Here is a 20,365-nt window from a genome sequence, read left to right as displayed (position 1 = left end):
CCTCTCCGAGACAGATGCAGGTTAAGCTCTTTCCTGGTAAGCTACCACCTCGTGGTGCTACACAGATCATTAGAAATGGGTTAATCGAGATGTGAGAGTTAGCCAATAAGAGGCTAGAACTAATGGGCCAGGCAGTGTTTAAAAGAATACAGTTTCTGTGTAATTATTTTGGGGTATAAGCTAGCCATGTGGGCAGCCAGAACACAGCCTGCCGCTCCATACAACAAGGTTCCTTGTGTCTGACTTCTGATGGCACGTTTTTCAATACTCGGGCTTAAATGTGGGGACATGAATACCTCTGAATTTTACATGTGAAGTACTGTCACAGATCCACAGTATGCAGGTTAAACTCTCACAGAGCTTTTCAGCAAGGCTCCTCTTTGCCTTCCTATGCCATTACACTTTGCTGGGGAGTCCACACCCTTCCTTCTGATGGAAGGAAATGGGACATTTCCTGGTCAGTCACGGTGTAGAAAATTGTGGCAGATTAGGAAGGTTTGTCTAGGGGCATCTTAACTACCTGAAGCAACATAGCAGAGGGACATCAAAGACTGGACAAGCAGACTTGAGTCCTTGTTTGAGGTTTGGGCACAGTGTACCAGACCTTGGCCAAAGGAGAAAGAAAGATGCTGACAGGACATAGGGTCATACTTACCCATGGGGTGCAGAGAGCGAGACCCATGACCCAGCAGACTTAGGAAAAGGATGGAGACAATCAGAAGACACCTAGGAAAGAAAGCATGTTAGGTCTTTATCTGAGCAATCCAGAAAACAAAAGAAAAATAGGCAAAGCGAGGCTCTGGAAGTATTGACATCAGATCCCGTGCCCAGGAACAGCCATTGTGGGTGGCAGCTTTCCTACAGCTTGGGCTACTGAACATAGAGAGTGAGAGGGAATCTCAAATAGCGTACCGGTTGGCTAAATCCAGGAAGCTTCCAGAAGCCCCTTCTATGAATGAAAAGAGTCTGCAGCTCAGGAAGTGAAAAGAGAAGGGTTGTGCAAACCAGGCATATGTCAGGTATGGTGGTGTGTGCCTGTAATTCCAGCATTCGGGAGGCTAATGAAGGAAAATCCTGGTTGAAGACCAACCTGGGCTACATGGTAAGACCATATCAGAGGAGGGAAGAAAAGGATAGAATCAGGAATTTTTTAAAAGATGTATTATTTTATGCGTATGAATGTTTAGTTTGCATGTATGTCTGTGTACCATGTATGTGTCTAGTATCCTTGGAGGTCACAAGGAGCTCCATTCTCCTGGAGCTGGGGTTTGGGCCAGTTGTGAGGAGCTATGTGGGCATTAAGAATTGAACTCAGGTCATCCAAGTAAACAAATGCCCTTAACCACCTAGTCGACTCTCCAGCCATCAAATCAGGCCATCTTGACAAAGTATCTTTGATCCCAAGTACTAGTTTAAAGGAACCTCAATCTCTAATTTTTCCTGTTGTCTAAACCATACATTTTTTGAAGACCAATATTTAGGAATTTTTTGTTTATTTGTTTATTTGAAGACAGAATCATGCTGTATAGCCCAGACTGTCCTGGAACTCCTATGTAGCCCAGGCTGGCCTCCAATTCTTGATTCTCCTGCCTCAGCCTCAATATTGTAACTGCAGGTGCACTCCACCACATCGGAGACTTAAGAGCTCTTAAACAAGAAGAGATTTAAGGAATCTCAGTTTCTCTTTACAGAAGCCTGGTCTCCCAGTCATAGTCAGAGGTCATGGGTGAGTCTATGTTCACCTGAGAACTTTGCAAGGGCCAGACAGAACTGCACAGAAGTCAAGGAGATGCCCTGTGTGTAAATCCCCATGAAAATACTTAGCAGTTCACTGCTCTGTGGTCTCTCCTGGACTGACTGCTCCATAGACAGAGACATTCCCAGCTACCACACAGACATAGCTTTATTAAAATTTAAATTCTTCCTTATACTAGATTGCTTTGCCATTCCCATTTATCTCTGTAGTTCATTCAGTATTGAAGTTTAAGATGGTTCATCCCCTTGGGTGTGTGGCATAGAGTTTTGCGGGGTAAATATCTTCTTGATCAGTGGTTCTCAACCTGGGGGTCAGAGATCCTGCATATCAGGTCCTTACATATTTGCATATTCATAAGAGTAGCAAAATCACAGTTAGGAAGTAACAGTGACATAATTTTATTGTGTTCCACAACACAGGAAACTGTATTAAAGGGTCGCAGCATTAGGAAGGTTGAGAACCACCGCTCTAGAATGATTTCACACAATATCCTTTTCTTCTATTTGTCTTTTTTAATTTTTTCTTTCTCTCTTACCTAGTTCGCAAGAAGAGAGTCGAAGGAGACCGGAGGTAAACCTCTCACATCACACAGCCATCTGAAACACGGACAAAAACTCGTCCTCTTCTTCATGGGACCACTTTATCTAAGGCTGTTCGTTTCCGTTAACCGTCTAAGTCATAATCCTAACTGTTACTCTTTCTTAGCACTACTTATTTATGTGAAAATGTGTGTAGAGGTTTGACTTACTCCTGGACACACCTGGAAGCTTGCACAAACAGGAGGACACGGATCTCAGACAGTGACAGCGCTGGAGATGATTTTAACCACTTTCACATTGTCTTGCTTTCTTACATGAACGTGTTTTTAATCATGGAAAGGGGCTTAGCATGTGTTTGTAGCTGATTGCAGTAGAGGCCTATCTCTGTTTACACACATCACTTTGAGTTAGGCTGAGTACATGGGAAGTGTGCTGCTGACCACATCAGAAGTTAGTATTGCCAATCTTTCACAAACTCTCCGTTAATTCCAGAAAACTGTCTCTGCGTGCACATGCCTGACTGATTAGGCAGCACTTTAACCTAGCATTATCAAATTAACTGTTTATTTTCCCATGAGTATGTTGATAATTCACACACTTTACCATGATTAAACATGAATTAAACATTTGTGTAGGTGGGTGGCACTAGGAATTGTACCCAGGGCCTTGTGTATGTTAGGCAAGCACTCTACCCCTGAGCTGTATCTCCAACCCAAATTATATTTAATAGAAAATTACTTATAAAGCCATTGAAAGGCTTTCCAGGTATAAAAGAAAATTTCAAAATAGCACATTCCTAAATAAAACAATATTAATGGCATCTTATGGGCTAGAGTGACAAGCTCAGCAATTAAGAGTCCTTGCTACTTTCCCAGGGGACCAGAGTACAGTTCCCAGTACCTATGTCAACTACCTAACAGTGGCCATCCATCTTCAGGGGAGTTTGATGCCTCCAGCCTCTGAGGGCATACACAAACATATGTGCATAACCCCCATATATATATACATGTGGTTAAAATAAATTTAATAGATCATGGCACCTCAATCAAAGTTTCCAATACATAAGATTGAATGAATTTGACAAAATTTAAAAGTAATTGATGCTTCATCTTCAGCATGACAAGCTCACAGGATAAATTGTGGGCATTGTGGTTAGTTATATAGATTTTGTTTCACATGAAGTTGCTTCTCTGCCTTTTGATAAAATCGGGTGCCACTTTTATCACATGACATCACTGATCCAGACATCTGCAAACATTAGGTAAAAATGAATTGTTGGCTACTCAGATTCTTTGTCTCCTCGAAGACAAAGCCTGTGCAAGCAGAAGTGAAATGTTTGCATTAATTTTTTAGTGTGATAGTTGGGCAGTGCAGTGCAAAATTAAGGTAACAATGACAGAAGTCTTTGGCCCAAATTAATCATTTCTCTTTCCTGTCGTAGATAACAGCTTGTGGCACCTCTGTGAGGTAACTGTGCTCGCTCCTCTGCTCCCTGCTGTGACCAAGTAGCTGGCAAAAGGAACGTAAGGAAGAAAGGGTTCATTGTGGTCACAGTTTTAGGGTACCATCCACCATGACAGAGAAGAATGACAGCAGGGGCATGAGGCAGCTGGTCACATCGTTTTCACAGACAGGAAGCAGAGAGAGATGCATGCTGGGACTCAGCCCACTTTCTCCTTTCTCCCAGTTTGAGACCCCAGTCTATGGGATGGCGCTGCCCACATTCAGGGTGAGTCCTCCCTCTTGGGTTAAACTTCTCTGGTCACACCCTCTGTGATTCCATGAAGATAAACTGTCACAGTGTCTCCTTTCCCTGTCCTCTACCTCCCACACAGAGCATCTCTCTTGTTTCCCTTCTCTTTATGACTCTGAGTCTTACAAAGGTGTTATCTCTTATGCTATTGACAGAGCAAAAGAAGCTGCTGTCCCTGGCAGATCTTGGGCCCATTCCTGTATCGTTTTAGTTACTGGGGGTTCCTGGGTTACTTGGTAGCAGTAAGGCAAGTTAATGGGTTAATAGCTTGAAAAGCTCTTGGAATCTATTTTGAGAAGCCTTTTAAAAACTGGACACTTAGAGGGAGAAACTGGACACTTATTTGTTCTATAAATACCCAGAGCTGAAAGCAAAAAGCCTTTGAAACATCTCATTTTTTTTACTCGTTTTTACATTTTTCAGGACACAGTAAGGAGGGTTTGCTGATATTTTTTGAGTTTATATTCCTGTCAATCTTGAAACATATTAGTGCATTCCATTTGATGGTTCTCAGTCTGATTTTTCTTTTCTGCTCACCCATTTATATAGGTTTATATAAGCTTGCTGGTTGCTCAGTTTTCAAGAAGTCTGTGAGTTATTGCTCACCATAGCACTACTGAGAATTGAGGGAAGCCAGGTGTGGCAGCACACACCACTTTTCCTAGCCCTCGGAGGATCAGTGTTGGCTACCTGCTACATGAGATCCCCAGCCCACCCTCCCCCAACCAAAGCATATTAAGTGACTTGCACTTACGGTTCAGTTGGTATGGTAAAGGCAAAACTATGTTCTTGAGATTATTTATGCGTGTCGTGCCTACATGTCATAAATACTACCCAACTCTCAGCATTAACTTCTTGGCCATGGTGAGAAGAGTCTTTGGGAATTAACAATGCGTAAGAAGCCGTCTCCTTTCTTCTCTCTAGATTGTTGACTGATAAGCAGTCATCAGTTCTACCTGGGTGAAATGTGCACAATGTATTTCAATCAGAATTTTTGCTTACCATGTTGTCAAAGGGAGGATGCTATGTTTTGGTCACAGACTTTTACAAGTAATCCTTTTCCTCTCCTTATTCACTCTCATGCCTCCATCTCGTAAGAAACTCTGACCCTGCAGAATGTTATCTGAAGCTCCACAGTTTGGAGAATGGGTTGCAGTTGTTAACACAGCCTGGCAAAAAACAAGAGAAATAAATCAGATCTGGATCACGGCTAATCCTTTTTATAAGGAGCTGTTAATATTAGTAAAGCAAGATGGTAGAACATTGTTTTTAAAATCATACTGTTTTAGCTTATAAGTTTATGAGATTTATTACTAATAACTGTTTTATCATTGTGGATTTTTAAATGGCTTGTAAAGTAACATTTCCATAAGTATTTCCATACTGAAGGTAACTACTAGAGGATAAAACATACATTTGGGGGGTATGTATCAAATCATATAATTAGTCTGAGACTTCACCTCCTAGAGTAGACATTAGTTTCATCATGATGAGATGTAATATGTGTAAATTATTTTTATATGTATATATTTTGCTAGCTAGCGTGTTGAGTATTTGCTAATGCCTGACTGACTGTTTGGAGCAAGCTCCAGTTTCCCTAAGCCTGCTCTCTTCCCTTTACAGTTATGCAGGCCCATAGTAAGTGAAAACTTGCTTGCCTGGACTTGAAGGTTCCTGTCACTGCTGTCTTGTCATGGCACATGCAGATAGATGGCTTTTAGGAGATACATTTCTCAAGTCTAGAAATAGTGACTCATTTAGTAGCACAAGTGCGTTTCTCCATCTGCCTTATGTGCGCAGCGGAAGCTCCTTCGTCCTTTTCAGCATGATCAAATTCCTTGCTTTCATCTTTGAGGGAAGTTAGTCTTCCTCCCTCCCTCTATCCCCCCCCCCGTGTGTGTGTGTTTGTGCCGTGCATGTGTGTGTCTGTGTGTGTGTGTGCATCGTCAGATATCTAACTAGGTATTTGGCTACATCTGGACAACGGATTGAAGGGGAGGCTCTCTCCCCAGCTCCACTTCCCTTCCCCTTTTAGAGCTTCTGCAGACCCAGGTTCCGTGGAGAATTCCTCTGGAGTCTGTAGCTTCTGTCACCCACCACATTTCACAGTTGTGTGGAGGATGATTCTTAGAATGTTCACTGGATTACCACCCCTTGAGATCTTCCTATATGCCTAAAGTGTGTATCATTTCATACTCATGGACATCAATTAGCCCCCTCCTTCCATCTCTGTAGGACACACTGTATATAAATAATTTTGTACATAAGGACCACCAAATACTGTAGTGAGATATTTGGCCACATGTGGACCATGGATTGATGGGACCACGCTTTCTTGCCCCTCTTAGGGTGGTGGTGGGCCCAGGTTAGAGAATCCCATGCCTGGAGGGGCAGGTGTTGCTCATCCATCTTTCAGCGCATAGCTCATCTTCCAGTAGAAGAAACCCATCTCCATGTTCAAGCTCAGAAGCTGTCACAGTGCCTGTACCCTGGAGCCAGTTTTCCTAAAGGAAGACTGGCATGCCAGATCATGAACCGCTGCTTTTCTTCCACACAGAGATGTGACCCCTGGTGGGCACCAGCATTATGGAAGCCACTGCCTTCGGAATAACTGCCACAAGACATTTCTGGTGTACAAGCTTGGACCTGGCGTGACAGTGTCAGTATGCTCAGCCAGATAGAGCCCATCAGAGTGTTTGAGCGTACCTCTTTTTTCATGGCTGAGACTGACTCTGCCCTCTCCGAAATGCTGTGCAGGAGACAGGAAGCCGAAGAATTCTGGTCTGAGAGAAGTTTACATATGCTTTAGAGTTGGGATGATAGACCTAGTGCCTTTTCAAAAAGTAGAGACTGAGTTTGCTGACTTCACAGTTCCCACGCCCCCACCCCCTCACCCCCCCACGTTCCCACCCCCCGCTGCTCGCTCCATTCTCACACATAAAGGAAGGGAATGAAAACTCTAAGTAGCAGGCTGATCCCACTGGGTAAACCACAGAGCAGCCGTTTGGAACTAACTGAACAGAGAAAAGTACCCGGAACCTCGATGTTCATGGTCCCCAATTCTAGATCCGACTGTATCTTATACTCTGGCTCAAGATCCTTACAAAGTAAAAGGGCTGAGAATGTAATATTTAAGTTAATTTAATGGCAGAACTCAATTCTGCTCACTCCTCTTAATCTCTCTCCCATTAGCTTAACAGCAATGACCAAACAATCAGTAGATAGGTGAAGGACAGGTTGCAAATTTTAAGTCTATATCCTGGGCACTAATCTAGAACAGCACATGAGTCAGAGGTTAAGCTTATTTCAGACACATTGTTGCCTTGGAGAGGGTGAAGGAGAAGGCTTGGAGTCATGGGTGGAAAAGAGCCACCTATTAACCGGGCTTGGTTGGCAGTGTCTTGTGGCAGTCATTTGGAGCACGTTGGCTCAGCTAGTTGGTATGGTGAATGGGTACCATACTAACAGATTAGGAGGCTAAATCCCAATCCCGTTACCCACACTTAGCAGGTGTATGATCATGGGCAATTCATTTAATTGCCTGCCTATTATACATTATATGGGGGATATGCACCGGAAATGGAGTCAAGTGACCTGAACACTTGACTCTACACTTTCATAGCTGGGTGACTTTGGGGAAACCACTTGGTCTCTCAAGGCTGAAGCTCCCCAGCTATTAAATGGGAATTAATATCTTCACTAACTACCTCACAGAATTGTAGTGAGAAAATATAATCAGATCATTGGATGGAAACACCATAGAAACCAGAAAGCACTGTACAAAAGTAGATCACTTTTATCAATTCACTAGTGTTTTCCACTGCCTCTGAGTCTGTTTTATTCTGACCAGTGGTTCATCTTTTGGAGTAGGGCAGATTGGGGCACGGGAATGATGTAAAGAGCTAGAATTGTTTTACTTTAAACATAGAGGTGAGAAACGTGGTTGGTGGTAGCAGTGGGGGTTACATTTCAGTGATACAAAACGATAGATCATTTTGCTGGGTCATTTGAAAGTACTTTGAAAAGGGCTGGGGAGTAACTCAGTAAGGTAATGTGCTTGCCTTGCCTTGTGTGCACCGAGTCCCAATCCGATCCCCAACACCACATAAGCTGGGCAGGGTGCCATGAGTCTGTAATCCCAGCACTCAAAAGTCAGAGGCAGGAAGATCAAAAGTTCAGATTCGTCTTTGGCTACATAGAATCTGAGACCAGCCAGGGCCACGTGAGATCCTGTCTCAAAAAAGAAAGGGCCCCTGCGGAAGTGGACACAATCCTTGGAAATACTGGCTCCCAAAGGGGAGCTCAAACAGTGACTAAGAATTTAGGCAAGAGCACTGCTGTCTTTTCTGTCATCACTAGAAGTGACAGAAGCCAAGACTCAAGGTATTGCTGGCCACCTTGAAGAGCATCTCCTTGGGCTCCAGGAATTTTCATGTCTGGCATCCGGGTGCCAGCTCTGACACGGAAGGGGAGAAAGCTCTCCAGGGCAGCAACTACCTATCACCAGCAGCTCAGCCCTGGCCAGTTATTTCTGCCAAGAAAAACCTTGAAGCCTGGCCTTATATGGATGGTGTCCCTTCAGTCCTTTTATATTTGGTACCGTCTAATAAGGTGCCTTGTACATAGTAGGTGCTTTATAAATGTCTCTTGTCTGTCATTGTCCTCCAGCCCTACAAGAGTTATATTCTGTTTACAACCATGTGATGTATATACATACATATATATCTAATCATACTGATTTGGATGCCAGCTGTATGTGACCTTAGGTAAGATTTTTCCATCTATCTTATCTTCATTTCATCTGTAAAGCGGTGTGTCCCTTTCAGATTCCAAGCATTACAACCCTGTGTTTCTGAGCCGGGCCGTGGTGGCGCTTGCCTTTAATCCCAGCACTTGAGAGGTAGAAGCAGGCGGATCTCTGTGAGTTCAAGGCCAATCTGGTCTACAAGAGCTAGTTCCAGGACAGCTAGGACTGTAACACATAGAAACCCTGTCTCGAAAAACCTATCCTGTGATTCCGAAATGAGTGGGTAATCTATCCACTGCAGCTCCTGCTTTCTCGGGGAATCTTCCACAGACAGTTGCTTGCTCCTGTTCAGCTGTGTTTGATAACTTCAGAGTCGTTCTAGAAGAGCAGCCTTGTCAGAAAGGCTACTTCAGGGCTGGGAAGTTAGCTGGGTGAGAGAGCATTTCCTGACACTACAAAATTAAAAAAAAAAAATTTAAAGTTTTGGGATGCTTCCCTCAAAAACAGAATATCTTTATATATAATATTTTTCTCCTCAGAATCAGAGAGAAAGGAGGGGAGGAAAATGTAAAGAAAGAAACTGACCAGTATGTTTTAGTAGGCTTTTATTTGATACCTGTGTATTTGCATTTCCAAGCACATATTGATTGCATACCAAGAGACAATCAAAAGTGCACTGTGTATTGAAAGAAACTGGCCCAGGATTTGAAACTTCTGTGGACATAGTCTGGATGTGAGTAGACAGAAATGGGCCAAATGGGAAAAGGAGAAGGATGGAAAGTACACTTCCTGAGTAACTTTACTTTAGTACCAAATGTTAGTCATGACAATCTTTATTCAAATTATTCTAAGCCAGATATGGTAGTGAACCTGTAATCCCAGCACTTAGAAGGTGGAGGCGGGAGGATCAGAAGTTCAAGGTCATTCTCAGCACCATAGCAAGTTCAAGACCAGCCTGGGACCCATGAGACTTTGTCTTTAAAATAAATAGGTAAATGGAATAAAAGTAATTTGTATCTTTGCTTTCTTCTTAAGAACAAAACTATGTACATGATAAAGCATATTTATATTTTAAGTAAGCCTTTATGTTAATCTTATTTCGTGGTTTTTTTTCTATAAAACAAGCAGCATTTTTCATTGCACACAAAAATGTAAAATACTTGCATGCCACCAGTCATGACTTAACAGTTCTATGCCTGTCAAGTGTGACCTTATGTGTATCGTTGCCTATATTGTGTTGAAGAGACTAAGGGACATAATACACTTGTAAACTTGTATACTATTGGTAAAACTTGTTTAGCTAAGCAAATTCTGAAAAGCCACATGGCTTTATTTTTCATTTGATGCTTTTTAATCAAATGCTAGATGATCGGTTAGTTCACTAGAAAACTAAAGACTAACTTTCTTTTTAAATGTGAAGTTAAACATCTTGTGAAAAGTGTGAGATAAAGGAAAATGTACAAATTTTAAACTACTTTTATCGTTACAAGGAACCCCATTGGCCCCCCAAAAAAGGTGTAATTTGGGGCCTTTTGGAATTAGCCACTAAGAGGTAATGTTGAGCTAAATATAAACTTTCAATTAATCAAGAGCTTTGTGCTTTCAAGGATGTCATGTATTCATTTGTGTCTGGAATGATAGTTGTAAATGGAAATGTAAAAAATAAAAGGGGGGTCAATAAACTTAACTTTAAATGTCAAAGCCTGACTCCTGGCTGCTCTTAAGAGTATCTCCTCAAAATAAATGCCTGACACTTACTTTACATTCTTACTTTACTTAAGAACATTTGCAGAAAGAACAATGGCGCCTTAATATAAGGAAGATAAAGTACACAGCCACAGTAGCCAGAGGAGAAATGGAAACATGTTGAAACCAAAAGGCACACATGTGGCTACACAGCTGAAGTTTGTTAGCATAATGGGCAGCAGGAATACAGGCAATAGCAGGTAGCTGTGCATACGTTCTGCCAGCAAGCATTAAAAATAACCAAATTTCTGAGTGAAGATTTGACCTCAAGTAGCAAAAAAAAGCCCACACTCCCTGCTTCCCTGCTGAGTTCTGGCTCAGCTTGGTGACCCCCAAATTTCATCATTTAGGCTGATGACAGTCTGAGAAGCAGAGAAGGCCTACATCTAGTTTATATTTGCTGCCGCACACCTCCATGAGGAAATGCATTGCTCTATTGTTTTGCTTTAGAATTCTCCTTTTCAGGGGCTGGGGTGTAGTTTGGTTGGTAGAGCAGAGGAAGCCTTGGGTTCCATCCCTAGAAGCCATAAAACCCCATGTAGTGGTGTGTACCTGTAAGCCTGGCATTTAGTGTAATGGCGTAAATAAAGGCAGACAGAAATTATAAGAATATATTCAGCTTTAATTCGGGAAAGACTCACAGAACCCATGGTTCCAGCGGAGAACAGGAAAGCAGAAGGGGTGGGGGAGAGCACACTAGCAATATTTATTAGTAAAAAATATATTGGCTGGGGCTACCCCTACAATTTAGGAGGTAGAGACAGAAGGATAAAGAGTTCAAGGTCATTCTTAGCTACACAGTGAGTTTGAGGTCAGTCTGAGCCACAAAGCCCTGTCCTTTTCAGTCTGTGGCATGTGAGTAGTAGAGATTACAAGCATCATACTGAGGTTACCATTGTCTAGTTTAAATTTCATGACCATTAGTATACATAGATGATAGATATAAATAATTTGTATATATAAATGTATTTATAGTACATATATTTATATGTAAATATATGTATATTTTATGTAAGTTTTTATTTTATAAAATCTATTTTATATAATAAAGTACTCAATGGTAGGATACACAGCTCTAGGGAGGCAGAGGCAAAAGAATGGTTTTAAGTTCAAGGCTACACTGATCTATATAACAAGTTCCAGGTCAACCAGCACTACATAGTGAGGCCTTGTCTTTTAAAAGGAGAGAGAGGGAGCTGCAGAGATAAGTCAATGATTAAGAGCACTGCTATTCTTCCAAAGAACCAGGGTTCTGTTCCTAGCACTTATATGGTAGCTCACAGTAATCATCTGTAACACTAGTTCCAGGAAATCTCATGCCTTCTTACTAACTTCTGCAGGGAACAAGCATGCACATGGTAGACAGAAATTTCTTTCTTGGCCACCAGTCCCAAGTAACCACACAGAGGCTTAATTACAAATGCTTAACTGATAGCTCAGGCTTATTACTAACTAGCTCTTACAACTTAACCCGTTTCTATCAATCTACTGTCAATTCTGCCACATGGCTTTTACCTCTGTCCCATTTTGTGTGTCTGACTCACTCTGCATCTAGCTGGCCACTCTGACTCCATCTTTCTTCCTCCCAGCATTCTCAGTTTGGCTGTCCTGCCTATACTTCTTGCCTGGCTACCAGCCAGTCAGTTCTTTACTAAACCAACCACAGCAACAAATCTTTACAGTATACAAAAGGATCATTCCACAGCATAGAAAGATGGCTCAGTGATTAAGACTGCTTACTGCAGATGACCCAGGTGTGGTTCCATGTGACCGCTCACAGCAGCCTTTAACTCCAATTCCAGGGGATCCAATACCTTCTTCTGGCCTCAGCATGTTCTTGTATGCATGTGGCACATACATTCATGCATTCACACACACATTACACCTAAATAAATCTGTTCTTAAAAGTTAAAAAGGACCAAAACAGTCTTGTTTTTCTTTCTTTTCTTCTTTCATTCACTTGTTCTATTTCTTTTTGCTTTCTTGAGACAAGGTCTTGATGTAGCCCAGGTTTCCTCATACTCACTATGTAGCCAAGGCTAGCCTTGAACTCCTGGTTTTCCGGCATTTACCTACCAAGTGTTCTGATACGTATGGCTTTTTATTTCTTAAAAAGATATTCATTTTGGTTGTACTATTCATTCCCTAAGAAAAGAGGCCCTCCCCCATATCTCCAAGAGTTGCATACAAGCAAGATGGAGCTGGCTCAAAAGTTGCTCTCACCTGATTGGTTCCTGCTCATTCCCCTATGCTGGGCCTGTGTTTAATTGATGTTTCTAGACAAGAGCTTTCAGATTTGACAGTTATCTCTCGTTTTTAATTGTGCTATACATTTTTCTGCTCCCCTCCCTTCTTCCCCTTTCCCCTTCTACACTCTCCAGTGGCCCCCACGCTCCCAATTTACTCAGAAGACATTGTCTTTTTCTTCTTCCTATTTATATCCATGTATGTCTCTCTTAGGGGCCCCTGTGTTGTCTAGGTTCTCTGGGGTTAACTCTTGATTGAATCCTTGACTTGGAGTTATTTGGACTCTGTAAAGGAATAATTCCATAAAGAATGCCCCCCTCCTTTCCTTTTAATTTTTGGTCTATAGTTCCAAGTTTTCACAACTATCTTGCAAACTATGTTCTTAAAAACTGATTAAACAATTGAGGGAAGCTCAAAATTCCTAAAGGAATCTTTTGATAAGGAGCAAATTGCCGCTGGTATTAGTTTGCTTATGGTGACTCAGTGTGACACAGGCCTTGTGGGTTGCTCTGGCTGGAGGCATAAAGATAACACTAATGAGGACTCACAAGGCACTGAGTAGCATTGGAGTATTATCTTATCAATCACTTTCACTTTGACCAAGCCCTGAAAGCTAGTAAGAGCTATACTCTGCCCTTCTTCAAGTGTGTGTGTGTGTGTGTGTGTGTGTGTACGTATGTGGAAGCCAAAGGACAATGTACATCACATATGTGCAAGTGCCTGTGGAGGCCAGATGAGGGTACTGAGTCCTCTGGAAGAGCAGCAAGTGTTCTTAACCACTTCTCCACTTCTCCAGGCCTCCAGCCCCATTGGTGCCTGCCCTGGGACTCACTGAGTAGGCTAGGCTGGCTGGCCAGAGAGCCCCAAGGCTGATGACTTGAGTTAAATCCCTAAAATAGTGGCAGGAGAGAGCAGCTTCTTTTCTCAGACCAGAATAAACCAGGATACTAATGTGGAAAGAATACGGAAGTGTTGTCAAGTCAGCCAGATGTGTGGTGTGTGCCGGTAATTCCAGGATCTGGGAAGTGCAAGCAGAAGGATAAAGAGTTTGAGGCCAGACTCAGCTGCATAATGAATTTGAGGCCAGCCTGAGCTACATGACACGTTCTTTCAAAAAAAATAAAAAGACACGCAAAATGGGCTAGAGGGATGGTTTCAACAGTTAAGAGTATGTATTACTCTTGCAGAGCATGGGTCATTTCCCAGCACCCACATTTGGCTGCTCCCAAGTGCCTGTATCTCTAGTTCTAGGGGATCCAAATTCTTCACCTGGCTTTACTGAGGCACCTGTACACACATGGTGAACATAAAGGCATGCATGCACACATACATATACGTCAATTAAATCAGGTTTTGTTTTGGAGGTTTTTTTTAATATTACACAAACAAACTGTCAAAGAATCCAAATTATTTACTTATTCAAAATACTGTCTCTTCTGGAATGTCTTGGAAAAGTTTCTTCATATTCTTTGAGCCAGGCCACAGTTTATCATATTTTAAAGAACTTGATGAGATCTAGAAGACGTGTCGGTCTGATCAGCAGTTAGAAGGCAGGCTAGTAATTGAGTGAGTATATGCTTCATTTCTGGATTTACATACAGCCTGTTGTTGTGGGATATTTGTACACTGTATGAAGATGTATTGCTGTGGTTGGTGTAATAAGAAGCTGACCGGCCAATAGCTAGGTAGGAAAGTATAGGCGGGACTTCCACATACACAGAGAACTCTGGGAAGAAGAAAGGCGGAGTCACCAGGCAGACATGGAGGACACAGGATGGGCAGTATGGAAATGAGGTAATGAACCTTGTGGAAGAAAGTAGATTAAAAATATGGGCTAATTTAGGCTATAAGAACTAGTTAGGAATGTAGGACCCAGCCATGATAAACTTAAAGGAGGCCTGAGTCTCAGTAGTTTACCCTGAAGCAATATCTGGTTGCAAGAAGAACTACAAACTGAGATTACCCAGGCACCACTCAGGACCGGACCATCCAAAGGAAATTCCTAACATTCCAACTATTGTAGATCGGATCACCTGCCAGCACACACTCACCAGGACACCCCTAGACAAATGTCAGCCAGATGTCAGCCAATCAGGGGTCCGAATCCTTAGAAATTCCTCATTCCCACCATTACTACTATAAAAACCCAACTCTAACTGAGCTCGGAGCTCTCCAATCATTCCAATGTGTTGGACACAGGGAGAGTCAGAATTTGCAAACTTGTGTAGAATAAAGGCTCTTTGCTTTTACATACAGGACTCGGTTTCCTTGTTGGTTCTTGGGGGACTTCGGGGATCTGGGCATAGCAAGGAAGAAGCCTAAGCTAGGCGGAGCTTTTATACTTCATAATAAGTCTCCCATGTCGTTATTTGCATGCTGGTGTCTTGACAAGAAAGTAGTCTTGACGAGAGAAACCATTTGACGTTATGCAAATTAAATTTCTGAATTCTTTGTTTTTATTTTCATGTTTAAAACGTGAGGATATTAATTTCCTCTTTGTAGAGTTGTTGCAAAGTTCAACAAGATATTACAAATAATGGCACAATTCTTGTTATGTATTAGATATTCAATAATCGAACCTGAGCACTGTAGGAAATGTCTTTCAGAAACCAGCTCCTGGATATTTTAATTTACAGATTTCCCTTAGCCAGGTACGGTGGTGCAGGCCTGTGTTCCTGGTAGAAAAGATTGCTTTAAGTCTGAGGCCAGCCTGATCAAATAGTAAGTTTCAGGGCAGCCAGATTACATAGCAAGGCCTTGTCTCAAATGAACAAACAAAGGAAAAAAAGAAAGGGAGAGAGGGAGGAAGAGAGGGGGGAGGGAGGAAAGAAGGGGGGAGGGCAGGAGAGACAGAGAGGTTTTCCAAATCATCAGTGATGTTCAGTGGGTGCCTGTTGCACAAAATTCCAGAGTGTTTACTTAACCAAGGGTACTCCCCACCCTGAGAGGAAGAAGTAGGTGCCAGGAGAAGGTTAACCATTGGGTGAGTCCCTGTTCTGGGTGTAGTTGGAATGTACCTCAAGCACGCACTCCAGTCCTCTTCCGGGCTGCGTTTTTGTTTTTTTGTTGGGGGGGGGTGGGTGGGGTTTCGAGACAGGGTTCCTCCTTGTAGCCTTAGCTATCCTGGAACTCACTCTGTAGATCAGGCTGGTCTCAAACTTGTAAAGATCCATCTGCCTCTGTTTCCCAAGTGTTGAGATTAAAGGTGAGTATCCACTGCCTGGTTCCAGGCTGCATTTTTAGAAGGTTATCAAGACAGAACATTATTCCTGTCTATGCTGTTAAACTCACTAGGGATCTTCTCCTCAGAGCCCAGCACAAGAGACAGCCATTACACAGGACATCAAAAAGTCCTCTGAGGTGTTTCCACTTTCTTCATCTTCCCCTCCCTAAACTGCCTACTTTATTTCCCTCCTTTGACCAGCTGCTTCTGTCATTTGCTCTCACATCAGCCCAGTCTCACTGACTGATGTAGAACATGAAGTTGGGATGGGAGGATGAGATGGAGCAAAGATTGACCAGGACAATGAGGCAATTGCTACCTAACAGGCAGTTAGAAACAGCGTTTGTTTAAAAGCACTGACTCCTCACTTGGACCCATAAGGTAACTAAATGTAGGATAAAGCCTAGCATCTCTGCTTTCATTTTGTGGCTACCTTCCTGGTTTGGGGTTGCCTAGTTACCTCTGCATGTAGGCATGTTCATCATTCAAGGAATGCCTACCCAGAAACCTATGATATCTCATTTCCCTACAAGAATAAAGGCATAAAAAATAAAGTGAATGAGACATCGCATTGTCAGCTTTTACAATTACTCCCCTGTAGCCAGTCTTTCTTTGGATAGCCAGCTCCCAAATAATAACATGGGAGACTTCTTATTGGCCTTAGCTTAGACTTGTTACCAACTTGCTCTTATAACTTAAATTAACCTATTTATATTAATCTATGTTCTGTCATGTGCCTCATTACTTCCTCATACTTTATGTCTGACACCCTCCCACCCCCACCCTGTGTCTCACTGGCAAATTCCCAACCTCTAAGATTCTTCTCCCCAGTTCCTCTCCCTGCTGGGAAGTCCTGCCTATCCATTCCTGCCATTTGGCCATTCAGTTCTTTTCTTTTTTCAAGATTTATTTACTATGTATACAGTGTTCTGTCTGCATGTATTCCTGCATGCCAGAAGAGAGTACCTGATCTCATTATAGATGGTTGTGAACCACCATGTAGTTGCTGGGAATTGAACTCAGGGCCTCTGGGAGAGCAGCCAGTGAACCGTCTCTCCAGCTCCTCAGCTCTTTATTAAACCAATTAGAAGGTGTCTTGTCAGAGACACAGCTTCACAGTGTACAAAAAGATTATCCCACAACACTCCCTATAGGCACCTAAGGTCACCTGGATTCCATCAACATCAGAACATCCCAGGTCAGAACAGCTCCCAGATGAGGGCATCCCATCCTTAGGGAGGCTGTACCATGGACCATCTTCTGGAATGATATTGTACCCTCTTTGGACCACCTTGCAGAACCAAACTGAAACAATGACCAGTCAGGACACATCATGACTAGGATTGCTCAGTTATACATACTTCTTGCTCCCTGCCCCACTTCCTCCTCTGCTTAAACCTAAAGCCCATACGGGCTTATCGACCCTTTATCTGTTCCTTTCCTGAATGTGGCCATTAATGGAATCTAGCTCAGCTTTTTATTTTTACTCCTTTCTTTGTGTTAGGGGCACCATACGATGGGGTGCCTTATGACCTTTTCTGCCCTGAGTTGGCCAAAAATACATAATACATAATACATACATACATACATACATACACACACATACATACTCATGTAGCCCAGACTAGCCTTGAACTCAGTATGTAGCTGGCTGAAGGTTATGTTAAACTTCTGATTCCCTTCCTTCTGCATCAAGTGCAGGCATGTACCATCATACCCAGCTTATGCATGCTCGGGACCAAATCTAGGGCTTTGTATGTGGTTGAGTAAGCACTCTACTAACTGAGCTACATCCCCAGTCCCTTAGCTTTTATCTGTCTTCCTCTGATATCATGTCCTCGCATTAGTAACCAAGGGTATAAAGACGCTTTAGCTCCGTATGTCTTTTTACAAAAGGACCGCCATGCAAGAAGAAAACCTATTACCAAAAAAGCCTCTAGATAGTCTTTCTAGATTCCAGAGGGTCGCAGTTCTCTGGAATACAGAAGCAGAGAACATTTTTCTCAGCCTACTCCTGGTTTCTATATACTGTTATAAAACCCTTCCCATTGTAAAGGGCCAGGTCCATGTGGAGCCGCGCCCTTCTCCCTCGAACTACAACTCCCAGCATGCAGTCTGCCCCCAAGAACACGCATGCGCAAGGGCGGGGACGGGGGACCCAGCAACACAGACAGCGCGGTCGGGTTTTGGGGGCAGCCGGCGGGAGGGTTCGGCAACTCCCTGAAGCTGAGGCGTAGCGGAGCGTGGCCGCAGAGAAGAGCAATTTAAACCTTGCGGACTCTGCCGGGAGTCGGCGGCCGGACGCCAGCAGGTGAGTTCAGCACGGTGCTTTCCAGGAAGTCCGTCGGCGGGCGGCAGCGGGTCTCTTCGGCCTGGGCAGTCGTGGAGGGAGCGGCTGTGCTTCCCGCCGCAGGGGTGCGGCGCCTTCCCCGCGGGCCTCGCTTGGAAGCCGAGGGTGCCGGGCTGTTCCGGGACAGCAAGGTGTGCCGGGTGTCGCCCGCGGCCAGACACGCAGGCTCCGAGCTGTCGGTGAGTCACAGCGGCCGGTCGGCTGGGGTTCGGGGCCCGTCACCTAGTGTTCGGAACCGACCGGCTGGGGTTCGGGGCCATCACCTCGAGTTCGGGACCGGCCGGCTGGGGTTCGGGGCTCCTCACCTCGAGTTCGGATCTCCTCACCTCGAGTTCGGGACCGACCGGCTGGGGTTCGGGGCCCGTCACCTAGTGTTCGGGGCAGGCAGGCTGGAGTTCGGGGCCTGTCTCCTAGTGTTCGGGACTGGCCGGCTGGAGTTCGGGGCCCGTCACTTCGAGTTCGGGACCGGCCGGCTGGGGTTCGGGGCCCGTCACATCGAGTTCGGGACCGGCCGGCTGGGGTTCGGGGCCCGTCACTTCGAGTTAGGGACCGGCTGGCTGGGGTTCGGGACCCGTCACCTAGTGTTCGGGACCGGCCGGCTGGAGCTGGGGGGCTGTCCCCTCGAGTTCGGAATGGTCTACCTGGGGTTCGGCACTGGCCATCTGGGTTTGGGACTGGCTGATGCTCTGGACCCGGCGTGGGCTGGGGAAGTCGTCTGGGAAGTGCCTCACCCCGCAGCCCTTCTACCCCAGCCGTCTTCTTGCTGCCCTGGCTGTTGGTTGAGACGGAACCCACAGAACTTGGGACACACCCTTTTCGTGATTGAAATCTGGCCGTCTTACATTGACCATTTTGATCTGTCAGCTCTGCTCTGCCTTAGAATCAATTTCTGGCTCCTGTGCAGCACAGCTGGGGCCGGCTGTGAAGCTGATGCGGGTTTGTTTTGAGGACGTGACTGGGTCGTTATTTTTGTGCTTACAGAAGTTGATGAGTTTCCTCTGCAAGCCTGCATTCTGATTACAAACAGAAATGGGAAACAGCCCCAGTTTTTACTTTCCTTTTCTTCTCATCTCTTTCCCCTCCCTTTTCTGTTTTCTCATCTTCTCATTCATGTTTATTTAAGAATCTCCTTTACCCTTTTCCGCATCCCCCCACCCCCCCGTTCTGTTTCTAGCTCCCTTTCCCCCATGTATTCATTCATGTTTAGCTAAGAATCGAATTTCCAACTTGCCCTCTGCCTCTCTTAAAACCCACAGCCATCTATTTGGTAATGAACACGGCAGTAAAACTTATCCCAGGAGGTCATACTTAAACAGGAAATGAGCGTGCGGAGATCTGTTAGCTGTGTGCAGTCTTCTTTGGTTTCTGACATTTTTTGTGCAGCTCTTTCTTTTTATGAGAATCCTTCAGAATAGTTTCTTGGTAGATTAAATTGGTTAATCAATCGACCCGCTGGTATTTTAGAAAAATAGATCTACCCAGATTCCTTTTTATTAGTTGCCTCTTCTTAGTGCTTTCACATTCCCCCCCTTTTTTATTAATATTTATTGAGCTCTACATTTTTCCCTGCTCCCCTCCCTGCCTCTCCTCCCCCCTTAACCCCCTCCCAAGGTCCCCATGCTCCCAAGCTGTCACACTTTATATATAAACACACACACATTCCTTTTTGGTGTTTTGAGCCATTCTCACTATGTAGCTCAGGCTGCTCCTTAGCCCCTTCTTTTCCTGTCTCATTTTCTCAGTACTGGAATTACAGATGGGGCCATCAAGTCTAGCTAACTCTAAATGTCTTTAAGAACCCACAGTTAGGGCCTGGACAGACAGCTCAGAGGTTAAGAAGACATGTTGATCTTCCAAAGGCCTGGGTTTAGTTTCCAGCACCCCCACATCAGTCTACAGCCATCTGTGACTCCAGTTACATCTGGTATCCTCTTCTGGTCTCCACAAGCACTGTACACATGGTGCACATACAGACAAGCTCACACACATAAGTAGAATTCTTAG

General features: G+C 44.0%; 2 protein-coding genes across 3 annotated transcripts in view; both read left to right on the top strand.

Annotated features, from left to right (window-relative positions):
* Positions 1-10,487, top strand: part of Tmod2 (tropomodulin 2) — a 44,991-nt gene extending 34,504 nt beyond the window's left edge. For both annotated transcript variants that reach the window (XM_057766753.1, XM_057766754.1), the window contains exon 10: positions 2,296-10,487. In XM_057766753.1, the coding sequence (XP_057622736.1) occupies positions 2,296-2,330 (35 nt within the window). In that variant the 3' untranslated portion in view covers positions 2,331-10,487. The remainder of the gene's footprint in view (positions 1-2,295) is intronic.
* A 7,677-nt stretch (positions 10,488-18,164) lies between these two features.
* The window catches only part of Tmod3 (tropomodulin 3), a 60,907-nt gene continuing 58,706 nt past the window's right edge, over positions 18,165-20,365 (top strand). The window contains exon 1 of the mRNA XM_057768701.1: positions 18,165-18,322. The gene's annotated coding sequence lies outside the window, so the exon portion shown is untranslated. The remainder of the gene's footprint in view (positions 18,323-20,365) is intronic.

The sequence above is a fragment of the Chionomys nivalis genome, chromosome 4 (genome assembly GCF_950005125.1).
Source record: "Chionomys nivalis chromosome 4, mChiNiv1.1, whole genome shotgun sequence".
NCBI lineage: Eukaryota > Metazoa > Chordata > Mammalia > Rodentia > Cricetidae > Chionomys > Chionomys nivalis.
Note: the sequence above shows the minus strand (reverse complement) of the source record. Positions and strands in the feature narration are given on the sequence as shown.